At 45.7% G+C, this 14,184-nt stretch overlaps 1 protein-coding gene across 1 annotated transcript in view; it reads left to right on the top strand.

Moving 5' to 3' along the window:
- LOC134578405 (heat shock factor protein 4-like) overlaps positions 1-14,184 on the top strand; it is a 61,328-nt gene that overhangs the window by 23,771 nt on the left and 23,373 nt on the right. Inside the window, exon 5 of the mRNA XM_063437405.1 lies at positions 6,585-6,660. Coding sequence (XP_063293475.1) covers positions 6,585-6,660 — 76 coding nt within the window. The remainder of the gene's footprint in view (positions 1-6,584; positions 6,661-14,184) is intronic.

The following is a 14,184-nucleotide window of genomic DNA, read 5'->3' as shown; positions in this document are numbered from 1 at the left end:
AGGGTGGTTTGGACAGGCTCATATATTGTAGGCCAGGGCTTGACAAATTTGCTTTGGATCTAGGAGCCAGCTTAAAAAGTTAGGAGCCATTTTTTTTTTCAACAATGAAAATACAATTCTTAAAGGAACACTATAGTCACTAGAACCACTAAAGGCTAATGTAGTGGCTCTGGTGTACATTGCCTATCCCTGCAGGCTTTTCCACGTAAACACTGCCTTTCCAGAGAAAAGGCATTTTTTACATTGCTGCCTAGTAACATCTCTAGTGGCAGCCACTCAAACGGCCACTAAAGTGTCTCCTATCTGCATGGAGGCGCAGAATGCTCCCCATAGAGATGCATTGATTTAATTTATCTCTATGAGGAGATGCTGATTGGTGCAGCATTTTACCGCGCATGCTCAAGAGCTCCCAATGCTTTCCTACAGGAACGCATTGGATTTGCTGAGATCATCAAGATTGATGATCTCAGCTATGGAGACAGACACGGCGTTAGGAAAAAAGGTGAGTAAAAACACCATTCCCAAGTGATCGAAAGGGGGGCTGGTGACCTAAACACGCACACTCACTAACAGACACCTGGACTGATACCCACACACTCACTGACTGACAGACAGACAGAGACTCACACACACACTCACTGACTGACAGACAGACAGAGACCCACACACTCACTGACAGAATGACCCACACATTCACTGACTGACAGACAGACAGAGACCCACACACTCACTGAATGACAGACAGACAGAGACCCACACACTCACTGACTGACAGACAGACAGATACCCACACACTCACTGAATGACAGACACCCACACACTCACTGAATGACAGACAGACCCACACACTCACTGAATGACAGACAGACCCACACACTCACTGAATGACAGACAGACCCACACACTCACTGAATGACAGACAGACCCACACACTCACTGAATGACAGACAGACCCACACACTCACTGAATGACAGACAGACCCACACACTCACTGAATGACAGACAGACCCACACACTCACTGAATGACAGACAGACCCACACACTCACTGAATGACAGACAGACCCACACACTCACTGAATGACAGACAGACCCACACACTCACTGAATGACAGACAGACCCACACACTCACTGAATGACAGACAGACCCACACACTCACTGAATGACAGACGGACCCACACACTCACTGAATGACAGACGGACCCACACACTCACTGAATGACAGACAGACCCACACACTCACTGAATGACAGACAGACCCACACACTCACTGAATGACAGACAGACCCACACACTCACTGAATGACAGACAGACCCACACACTCACTGAATGACAGACAGACCCACACACTCACTGAATGACAGACAGACCCACACACTCACTGAATGACAGACAGACCCACACACTCACTGAATGACAGACAGACCCACACACTCACTGAATGACAGACAGACCCACACACTCACTGAATGACAGACAGACCCACACACTCACTGAATGACAGACAGACCCACACACTCACTGACTGACAGACAGACCCACACACTCACTGACTGACAGACAGACCCACACACTCACTGACTGACAGACAGACCCACACACTCACTGACTGACAGACAGACCCACACACTCACTGACTGACAGACAGACCCACACACTCACTGACTGACAGACAGACCCACACACTCACTGACTGACAGACAGACCCACACACTCACTGACTGACAGACAGACCCACACACTCACTGACTGACAGACAGACCCACACACTCACTGACTGACAGACAGACCCACACACTCACTGACTGACAGACAGACCCACACACTCACTGACTGACAGACAGACCCACACACTCACTGACTGACAGACAGACCCACACACTCACTGACTGACAGACAGACCCACACACTCACTGACTGACAGACAGACCCACACACTCACTGACAGACAGACCCACACACTCACTGACTGACAGACAGACCCACACACTCACTGACTGACAGACAGACCCACACACTCACTGACTGACAGACAGACCCACACACTCACTGACTGACAGACAGACCCACACACTCACTGACTGACTGACAGACAGACAGACACTCACTGACTGACAGACAGACCCACACACTCACTGACTGACAGACAGACCCACACACTCACTGACTGACAGACAGGCCCACACACTCACTGACTGACAGACAGACCCACACACTCACTGACTGACAGATAGACCCACACACTCACTGACTGACAGACAGGCCCACACACTCACTGACTGACAGACAGGCCCACACACTCACTGACTGACAGACAGGCCCACACACTCACTGACTGACTGACAGACAGACAGACACTCACTGACTGACAGACAGACCCACACACTCACTGACTGACAGACAGACCCACACACTCACTGACTGACAGACAGACCCACACACTCACTGACTGACAGACAGACCCACACACTCACTGACTGACAGACAGGCCCACACACTCACTGACTGACAGACAGACCCACACACTCACTGACTGACAGACAGACCCACACACTCACTGACTGACAGACAGACCCACACACTCACTGACTGACAGACAGACCCACACACTCACTGACTGACAGTCAGTCAGTGAGTGTGTGGGTCTGTCTGTCAGTCAGTGAGTGTGTGGGTCTGTCTGACAGACAGACAGACAGACACTCACTGACTGACAGACAGACCCACACACTCACTGACTGACAGACAGACCCACACACTCACTGACTGACAGACAGACCCACACACTCACTGACTGACAGACAGACCCACACACTCACTGACTGACAGACAGGCCCACACACTCACTGACTGACAGACAGACAGAGACACACACTGACAGACAGAGACACACACTGACAGACAGAGACACACACTGACAGACAGAGACACACACTGACAGACAGAGACACACACTGACAGACAGAGACACACACTGACAGACAGAGACACACACTGACAGACAGAGACACACTGACAGACAGAGGCACACTGACAGACAGAGACACACACTCACTGACTGACAGACAGACCCACACACTCACTGACTGACAGACAGACCCACACACTCACTGAATGACAGACAGACCCACACACTCACTGACTGACAGACAGGCCCACACACTCACTGACTGACAGACAGACCCACACACTCACTGACTGACAGACAGACCCACACACTCACTGACTGACAGACAGGCCCACACACTCACTGACTGACAGACAGACCCACACACTCACTGACTGACAGACAGACCCACACACTCACTGACTGACAGACAGACCCACACACTCACTGACTGACTGACAGACAGGCCCACACACTCACTGACTGACAGACAGACCCACACACTCACTGACTGACAGACAGACCCACACACTCACTGACTGACAGACAGACCCACACACTCACTGACTGACAGACAGACCCACACACTCACTGACTGACAGACAGACCCACACACTCACTGACTGACAGACAGACCCACACTCTCACTGACTGACAGACAGACCCACACACTCACTGACTGACAGACAGACCCACACACTCACTGACTGACAGACAGACCCACACACTCACTGACTGACAGACAGACCCACACACTCACTGACTGACAGACAGACCCACACACTCACTGACTGACAGACAGACAGACAGACAGACACTCACTGACTGACAGACAGACCCACACACTCACTGACTGACAGACAGACCCACACACTCACTGACTGACAGACAGGCCCACACACTCACTGACTGACAGACAGACAGACACTCACTGACTGACAGACAGACAGACAGACACTCACTGACTGACAGACAGACAGACAGACAGACACACAGACAGACAGACAGAGACACACACTGACAGACAGAGACACACACTGACAGACAGAGACACACACTGACAGACAGAGACACACACTGACAGACAGAGACACACACTGACAGACAGAGACACACACTGACAGACAGAGACACACACTGACAGACAGAGACACACACTCACTGACTGACAGACAGAGACACACACTCACTGACTGACAGACAGAGACACACACTCACTGACTGACAGACAGACCCACACACTCACTGACTGACAGACAGGCCCACACACTCACTGACTGACAGACAGGCCCACACACTCACTGACTGACAGACTGACAGACAGACAGACACTCACTGACTGACAGACAGACAGAGACACACACTGACAGACAGAGACACACACTGACAGACAGAGACACACACTGACAGACAGAGACACACACTGACAGACAGAGACACACACTGACAGACAGAGACACACTGACAGACAGAGACACACACTGACAGACAGAGACACACACTGACAGACAGAGACACACACTCACTGACTGACAGACAGACCCACACACTCACTGACTGACAGACAGACCCACACACTCACTGACTGACAGACAGACCCACACACTCACTGACTGACAGACAGACAGACACTCACTGACAGACAGACATACAGACACACAGACAGACAGACAGAGACACACACTGACAGACAGAGACACACACTGACAGACAGAGACACACACTGACAGACAGAGACACACACTGACAGACAGAGACACACACTGACAGACAGAGACACACACTGACAGACAGAGACACACACTGACAGACAGAGACACACACTGACAGACAGAGAGACACACTGACAGACAGAGACACACACTCTGAGACACACACACACAAAGATTTCTAGATACACACAGTCAAACACACAGAGACATACACACGATATATACACACACAATGTCACAGATACCCACATTAAAAACATACATATTTTTAGCCGGAGGCGTGCTCTGTGGTATGGGGGCGGGCTGGGGGCGTGCTCAGTGGAATAGGGACGGGCAGCAAGAAGATCCAGCAAATCTAAAATAGGGACGGGCAGCAAGAAGATCCAGCAAATCTAAAATGCTTTAAGATACAGTTACATCCAAAACATTTTGGTCAAGATTTCAAGGTAAACATTAAAACACAAGACTCTTTAAAACTAACATGGGAAGCAGGGGTGGTTTTATGAACACCCAGCATCGCAGCACAGGTGGCAGTCGTATACCTCCTAACATTAGTGAATAGCATAATCCAGGGTGGGCAATGCAGTTGATTCCCTGAAAATGAAGTTTTATCCTGAGTGGAGATTCCTCCCTAGTTCACCAATCCAATCTGGAATCCAGATATCTAAAGTATAACTCCAAACATACAGTAAAAACCAAAGAAAAGAAAAAAGTTACCTGCGCTCTCTCCTAAATCCCTATGTATATTTAAACAAATGGAGGTCATTTAGTTACTCCAATGGCCATTGGAGGGAATGCCCGCCTGCCAACATCAACTCCAAACATGCTCAGCCAGGCTATATGCTGTGAGTTTTCATCCACAGTTTCTCAAGTACATGGATGTACCTTATTTGCCTGATTGAATGTGCAGCGTTGGGAATTGGAAATGGTTGGAAATGCAAAGGGAGTTAGAAAGGTTAGGTCAAAATAGCGGAGATAAAGATTATAGCTATGAAACTTCTTGCAATTTATCTATTTTGGTCTTAAAGGAACACTATAGGGTCAGGAACACAAACATGTATTCCTGACCCTATAGTGGTAAAACCACAATTTAGGTTGCTTGCCCCCTCCCCCATTAACCCACTTAAAATGGTAATAAAACATACCTTCTTTCCAGCGCCGTGCGAGTCCGTTGGCGCTGGGCCTCGCCTACGATTCGCCACTGTGCTGACATCATCAGAATTTATGATTTTTAACTAATACAAGGCTTTCCCATAGTGGAAAGCATTGGATTGGCTGGAATCGGTAAGGAGGAAGCATGGGGCGGGCCAAATGGCAGCTTGGCCAATCATAATCTCCTCAAAGAGATACATTGAATCAATGCATTTCTAAGAGGAAAATTCTGCATTTCCATGCAGAGCGTGGAGACACTGTGCAGCACTGACCCAGGAAGCACCTCCAATGGCTATCTGAGGAGTGGACAAAGGAGCTGTCCCTAGGGGGCAATGTAAACACTGCCTTTTCTCTGAAAAGGCAGTATTTGCATGAAAATGCCTGCAGTGAATGATTATACTCACCAGAACAAATACGTTAAGATGTAGTTGTTATGGTGACTATAGCGTCCCTTTAAATTTGAAAATTTTGTGAATGATCCTGTTGCTGTTTGGTCTACACACTTTATATTTTTTAGAAATTATATAAACCAAAAATTTCTACATTTATAGATTCACCTACTAAATCATGAACAGGAAGTGACCATGTAATTAGACAACAATACTGAAGCTTATAATATAAGCAAAAACATGTTCAATGTCCTACTGCCTTGGCCTTCACCATGCCAAACTGATTTTTGTCCCAGAGCACACAATGAAACTATTTTGTGAATAGCAATAGATCCTTCAGGAATCTGAAACTAACTGGTGTCCGTGTTAAAAAAAAAAAACCCTTTAGCTAAAAGTTACAAGTGTTTTCTTTTTTTTTTCCTCTTCAATTTTCCTTGCATTCAGGCAGAATGAGGTCCTATGGCGCGAGGTTGTTTCGCTCAGGCAGAATCACTCTCAACAGCAGAAGATAATCAATAAGGTCAGTTAAACCCTAAAACCATTGTTTTCATGGCAACTGCTAGTCTTTTGCAATTTCCTCTCAATTATGTAATTAGGTAGAATACTCAGCAGGAAAGCCAATGAAGCATTTTAGGAGGTTAACTGCCCCCAAACCCATGTCATGTTTGAAGTTTGAAACTGTGTGTTTAGTGAATAAACCCCACCATTTTCCCTAAGGTAGCACTTTTCGTGTACTTCCCTACAGCAGGCAGAATTGAGACAAGTCGAGGAAAACAGAGTGCATGTGGGAACATTGGTTAGATATCAATGGGGTGGGGGAGAATATGTTGCAACAACACAGGATAAGAGCAAAACAGTAAAACTCCTATGAATGGTCTCTTAGTGGGCTCAGCATTTCTTTTCTTCTCAGAGATTTGCACTGTGAAAACAACAGCCACAGTTTGTAGATAGAAAAACAGAAAATACTATCAATGTGCCTGCTGCGATATAAATAAATATATCAAGGACGTTCCCGTTTCCTTCCCTGAAGCAGTATTTAGTCACATTATTCATTCAGGCAGTTTAATCAGCTCTCTCCAAACCTATCGACTCTCTTTTAAAGGCAAGTTAATGATCAAATAGAGACCGTGGCAATTTTAGGGTTCATGTGGTCTTGTTTTTATGTGTGTGCCAATTCTATAATTTACATCAATGTCATGCCCAAAAGCTGGCCTCCCCCCTTCCTGCCCTGACTGCAAGATTTCCAAATTTGATCATTTTCCAAGATCAGCTATTTTGGCATTAATTTTACATTTAAAATCTATTTTGTATACTAATATAATAGGGTACAAGTAAATCGTTATATTGGTAAAAGGAAACTGCAGTTCATAAATTACAGAAGTGGGATACATAACAATTAATGTACAGGGGTAGAATACAGGTTATGTACAGAACTGAAATACAGTTAAAGGACCACTATAGTGGCAGGAAAACATACGGTATTTGTTTTCCTGGCACTATAGGGTCTCTAGGTCCCCCCCACCCTCTGGGCCCTCCTCCTGCCGGGCTCTGTTTTCCTCCGCCGGGCTCCCTCAGCACGGGGAACTCTCCTCCTCCTTTTCGCCGTCAGAGGCTGAATGCGCATGCGCAGCAAGAGCCACGCGCGCATTCAGCCAGTCCATAGGAAAGCATTCTCAATGCTTTTCTATGGACGCTGGCGTCTTCTCACTGTAAAAATTACAGTGAGAAGCGCAGAACCGCCTCTAGTGGCTGTCAATGAGACAGCCACTAGAGGCTGGATTAACCCTATTATAAACATAGCAGTTTCTCTGAAACTGCTATGTTTACAGCAAAAAAAGGGTTACCCCTAGATGGACCTGGCACCCAGACCACTTCATTAATCTGAAGTGGTCTGGGTACCTATAGTGGTCCTTTAATATATGGCACTAGAATTCACATAATCTACAGGGCTGCAATAAATGTCAATGTACAATACTGCAATAACTGTTATATATAGGGAATGTACAGGAAGGGAATACATGTTATATATAGGGAATGTACAGGGCTGGGATGTAGGCTGGGCCCGATTTCACATTAGGCAGAGTAGCCCCTTGCCTGCAGTCGCCTGTCCTGTAGGGGGGCACCTATTTACAGCACTTATAATGTGCCTTTTTGGAGTTTAGATAGGCTGGTGAGGGGAGATTATTACCAGGAGCCTTGGCCAGTGTCCTCTATAGTCCAGTCAGTCTCCTAACAGTTATAGAGGGAGTAAAACTCAGTGCTGTCCCAGCTCCTCCAGTGTCTGTGTGTGAGGCTGGACAGGAAGAGGAAGGGATCACTGCCCATTAACAGGAAGTGCATTGCAGGAGGAGCAGGAGAAACATTCTGTGATGCACACTCTGTACCTTCTACTATAGTTCCACTATCAATCATATGAGGGGGATTACTCTATTAATAACCCTCCAAACTCCAGAAACTATTATACAAACCCCTTTTACCCTAACCCTTAATGCAACCTCTCTTAAAGCCTAAATAAATCATTTCCTTACAGGGTTATTCACTAAAGTGAGAGTTCAAAGTGAATTTCAAATTCAAGGTTATAATAGCTGATATGAAAGCATTCTCTAAGTCAGCTATGCTTCCAGTTCAGCTACTTTGGCCTTAAAGGACCTCTATAGTCACCCAGACCACTTCAGCTCAATGAAGTGGTCTGGGTGCCAGGTGCCCCAGGTTTTAACCCTGCAGCTGTAAACATAGCAGTTTCATAGAAACCTCTATGTTTACATTGCAGGGTTAATCCAGCCTCTAGTGGTCGTCTTCCTGTCAATGCAAAAATCGCATTCAGCGTGCAGAACATCCATAGGAAAGCATTGAGTAATGTTTTCCTATGGGCGGTTAGAATGCGCGCATTCGGCTCCACTCGGGAACTGACGTCGGAAGGGGGGAGGAGAGGTCACCAGTGCCGAGGGAGCCCACCGTCTGATTAAGGTAAGTGGCTGAAGGGGGGAAGGACACATATAAGGATTACAGGCATACCCTGCTTTACATACACTCACTTTAAGTACACTCGCGAGTACAGACATTCCCGCCGCGCCTCTTCTGTCCACGAGTGAACAGGAAATTGAAGGTTCTATTCTCGCCCGGAGCAGCTCAGTTCAGTGTCTTTGAGGCAAGAACTTTTCACACCTTCTGACATGGCACAGGTTAATCATCTTAAAGGGAATCTCCAGTGCCAGGAAAAAAAATCAGTTTTCCTGGCACTGCAGGATTCCTCTCCCACCCCCCAATCCCCAGTTGCTGAAGGGGTGAAAACCCCTTCAGTGACTTACCTGAAGCAACGACATGTCCCACGTTGCTGCCTGCTCCTCTCCCGCTGCTCCTCCTTCTGTCTCCGTCGGCCGGTGGGCGAGACTGATCCCGCCCACCGGCCGAGGAGACCCATTGCGCATGCGTGGCAATGCCGCGCATGCGCATTAGCGCACCCCATAGGAAAGCATTGAAAACGATTTTCAATGCTTTCCTATGGTGAATTGAGCGACGCTGGAGGTCCTCACACAGCGTGAGGACGTCCAGCGACGCTCTAGCAAAGAAAATCTTTGCCATGGACCAGAAAGTTCCCTCTAGTGGCTGTCTAGTGAAAAAGACAGCCACTAGAGGAGGAGTTAACCCTGCAAGGAAATTATTGCAGTTTATAAAAAACTGCAATAATTACAGTTGCAGGGTTAAGGGTAGTGGGAGTTGGCACCCAGACCACTCCAATGGGCAGAAGTGGTCTGGGTGCCTGGAGTGTCCCTTTAAATTTATAATGTCTACTCCTAGCTGAACAAATTATATATATATATACCGTATTTTTCGCTCCATAAGACGCACTTTTTTTCCCCTCAAAAGTGAGGGGAAATGTCTGTGCGTCTTATGGAGCGAATATGAAGCTTTACTTACCTGTCTTGCAGCGTTGGCCGGCAGCACAGGGCGCACCGCGGTAGTGGAACTTGAATTTCATGTTCCGGTTTCCGGCGGGACTGAAAGGAAGTGTGCACAAGCTGAGTGCGCACTTCCTTTCAGTCCCGCCGGAAACCGGAACATGAAATTCAAGTTCCACTACCGCGGTGCGCCCTGTGCTGCCGGCCAACGCTACAAGACAGGTAAGTAATTATGGGACAAGGGGAGGGGGACAGTAAGGGGGGGATGAAGTCTATGGGGGGGGATGAAGTCTATGGGGAGGGGGTGGATGAAGTCTATGGGGAGGGGGTGGATGAAGTCTATGGGGAGGGGGTGGATGAAGACTATGGGGAGGGGGTGGATGAAGACTATGGGGAGGGGGTGGATGAAGACTATGGGGAGGGGGTGGATGAAGACTATGGGGAGGGGGTGGATGAAGACTATGGAGAGGGGGTGGGTGAAGACTATGGGAGAGAGGAGAAGACTATGGGAGGGGGGGACACTATGGGACAGGGGAGAAAAAAAATATTCTGTACAAACTGTCCCATAGTAAGAAACACTATGGGACAGTTTGTTCAGAATATTTTTTTCTGGGTTTCTTCCTCTAAAAACTAGGTGCGTCTTATGGTGAGGTGCGTCTTATGGAGCGAAAAATACGGTATATATATATATATATATATATATATATATATGGGCAGAAAAAAAATTATATATATATATATATATATATATTATTTTTTTCTGCCCATACATTGTCCATATTCTGCAATCGGCTGCCATCCAGTGAAAGGGTTTACGCTGCCATTTTCTATAACTATGACTTAGCAGCTTAGCTGCATTAGCCACGACTCTGAGGATTCAAAGTTAAACCACAAATGCTTAAAGTGATGAAGAGGTGTTTTTAAATAAAGTGTGCAACTAAGCTGCTAACAAATACAAATTGGCATTGTATTGGCAGAAAATGGCCCAGTGGGCAGGTTTATTTTACTTCCCAGTTTAAGGTTGTCAGATGAGTAAAACATTAAAGATAAATGGCACAACCTGGAATTAATTTTTTTTTTTTCTGTTTGTTTTAACTGAATAAAAGCCAATTGGAAATCAAATCACTGGAAATCTGCAGTTGCAGTATCGGTTATGCTTGTGAATTACTATTGCAACTCAGTAAATGCATTGGGAAGGGAAAAAAAAGGTATTGCTTCACTTTAAGTACATTTTCGTTTAACATACATGCTCTGGTCCCATTGTGTACTTAAAAGTGGGGTATGCCTATAGTGCCAGGAAAACGAGTTTGTTTTCCTGGCACTATAGTGGTCCCTTAAATTCACACTTTAGTGAATAACCCCATAAGTACCATATTTAAGCACTCAAAACCCTTTACCTTAATCCTTTATGGGCACCCAGAACACTTCAGCTCAATGAAGTGGTTTGGGTGCCAAGTCCATCTAGGGTTAACCCTGCAGCTGTATGTTTACATTAGGGTTAATCCAGCCTCTAGTGGCTGTCTCATTGACAGCCGATAGAAGCGCTTCCGCGCTTCTCACTGTGATCTCACTGTGATTTTCACAGTGAGAAGAGCCTGGCGCTGGAGAAAGGTAAGCGTTTAACCCCTTCCTCACCCTAGAGCATGGCGGGAGGGGGGCCATGAGGGTGGGGGGGGGGGGGGTGCTATTAACACTATAGTGCCAGGAAAACAAGTTTGTTTTCCTGTCACTATAGTGGTCCTTTAATCCTAGTTTTCACTCCTTCTAAAATCCCTAAAATTGAACCTTCTCTAACCCTGAACACAATAGTTATCAACACCCTATATACCCAAATATTAAACTGAACCCCAGTCAAACCTTAAATCCAATAATAATAATTAACACCCATTATATCACAACTTTGACCCGCTCAAGTTTTTAAGTGGCATTCAGTATATACAGGTGATATTCGAAAAATTAGAATATCGTGCAAAACTTAATTTATTTCAGTAATGCAACGTAAAAGGGGAAACTAATATATGAGATAGACTCATTACATGAAAAGCAAGATATTTCAAGCCGTGCTTTGTCATTAGTGCGATGATTATGTCTTACAGCTCATGAAAACCCCAAATCCACAATCTCAGTAAATTTAAATATTGTGAAAAGGTGCAACATTCTAGGCTCACAGTAGCCCACTCTGATCAGCTAAGTGATCCATAACTCCTGCAAAGGGTTTCTGAGCCTTTAAATGGTCTCTGTTTGGTTCAGTGGGAAACACAATCATGGGGAAGACTGCTGACCTGACAGTTGTACAGAAAACCATCATTGACACCCTCCATAAGGAGGGAAAGCCTCAAAAGGTAATTGCTTAGGAAGTTGGATGTACCCAAAGTCCTGTATCAAAGCACATTAATAGAATGTTTTGTGGAAGACAAAGGTGCACAAGCAGCAGGGATGACCGCAGCTGGAGAGGATTGTCAGGAAAAGGCCATTCAAATGTGTTGGGGACTTTCACAAGGAGTGGACTGAGGCTGGAGTCAGTGCATCAAGAGCCACCACAGACAGACGGATCCTGGACATGGGCTTCAGATGTCGTATTCCTCTTTTCAAGCCGCTCCTGAACAACAAACAGCGTTAAAAGCGTCTTACCTGGGCTAAAGAAAATCAGACCTGGTCTGTTGCTCAGTGGTCCAAAGTCCTCTTTTCTGATGAGAGTAATTTTTGCATCTCATTTGGAAACCAAGGACCTAGAGTCTGGAGGAAGAATGGAGAGGCACACACTGCAAGATGCTTGAAGTCCACAGTCTGTGTTGATTTGGGGAGCCATGTCATCTGCTGGTGTTGGTCCACTGTGCTTATTAAGTCCAGGGTCAACGCAGCCGTCTACCAGGAGATTTTGAAGCACTTCATGCTTCCTTCCGCAGACAAACTTTATGGGGATGCTGACTTAATTTTCCAGCAGGAGTTGGCAACTGCCCACACTGCCAAAAGCACCAAAGCCTGGTTCAATGACCGTGTGATTACTGTGCTTGATTGGCCAGCAAACTCGCCTGGCATGAACCCTATAGAGAATCTATGGGGCATTGCCAAGAGAAAGATGAGAGACATGATACCGAACAATGCAGAAGAGCTGAAGGCCGATATTGAAGCATCCTGGTCTTCCATAACACCTCAGCAGTGCCACAGGCTGATAGCTTCCATGCCACGCCGCATTGAGGCAGTAATTGCTGCAAAAGGCGCCCAAACCAAGTACTGAGTCCATATGCATGCTTATACTTTTCAGAGGTCCGATATTGTTCTATGTACACTTTGTTTTATTGATTGCATGTAATATTCTAATTTACTGAGATTGTGGATTTGGGGTTTTCATGAGCTGTAGGCCATAATCATCGCACTTATGACAAATCACGGCTTGAACTATCTTGCTTTGCATGTAATGCATCTATCTCATATATTAGTTTCCCCTTTTACGTTGCATTACTGAAATAAATGAACTTTTGCACGATATTCAAATTTTTCGAGTATCACCTGTATACTGGAAAATAACTAATACTTGTGGCTTACAATCCCTTAAGCATGAGGTTTTAAAATGTATGATATGGCCATTTCTTTATATATCTCCATTTTATAAACCTGTTAAATGCCAGCTCAATGATAGCCTATATGTTTTAATATTGTCTTCATTTTTTTCATTATTATTATTATATATTTTTTATAACTGTGCATGCTGCCATACTAGGATGTAAAACAAATATTGTTAGTATTTATTCCCTTAAACCTTCACATTGCAGAGCTTTTCAAGGGACCAAGGGAGCAGTACACATATGTATAGCGATTCTGGAGCTAATTGTAGGGAAATTAAAAGAAATTATTGAGTAGCAATTAGAAGGATAATGCATTAAAAATAATGCAAAATATATATTTTTTAAAAAGTAATTTGCTTTTAAAATTTCCCTTGATGCATTGTTCTCTGCGTCTGCCCACAGTTATAGGCAGAACTCTCTCTAATCAGACACACCCCAAACAGCAGAGGTTTATAGGATAAGTATTTTATCTCCCAGCCACAGCTCAACTCATTACTTAGGATGATTGGGACTGCTCTCTAAACTTACAGCAGCCATACAGCTGTTGAGCCGGGCTATGTGTTGCTATTTGCACAGCAA

The sequence above is a fragment of the Pelobates fuscus genome, chromosome 12 (genome assembly GCF_036172605.1).
Source record: "Pelobates fuscus isolate aPelFus1 chromosome 12, aPelFus1.pri, whole genome shotgun sequence".
In the NCBI taxonomy this organism is placed as follows: domain Eukaryota; kingdom Metazoa; phylum Chordata; class Amphibia; order Anura; family Pelobatidae; genus Pelobates; species Pelobates fuscus.
The sequence above is the reverse complement of the archived record's forward strand: the minus strand, read 5'-3'. Positions and strand labels throughout refer to the sequence as shown.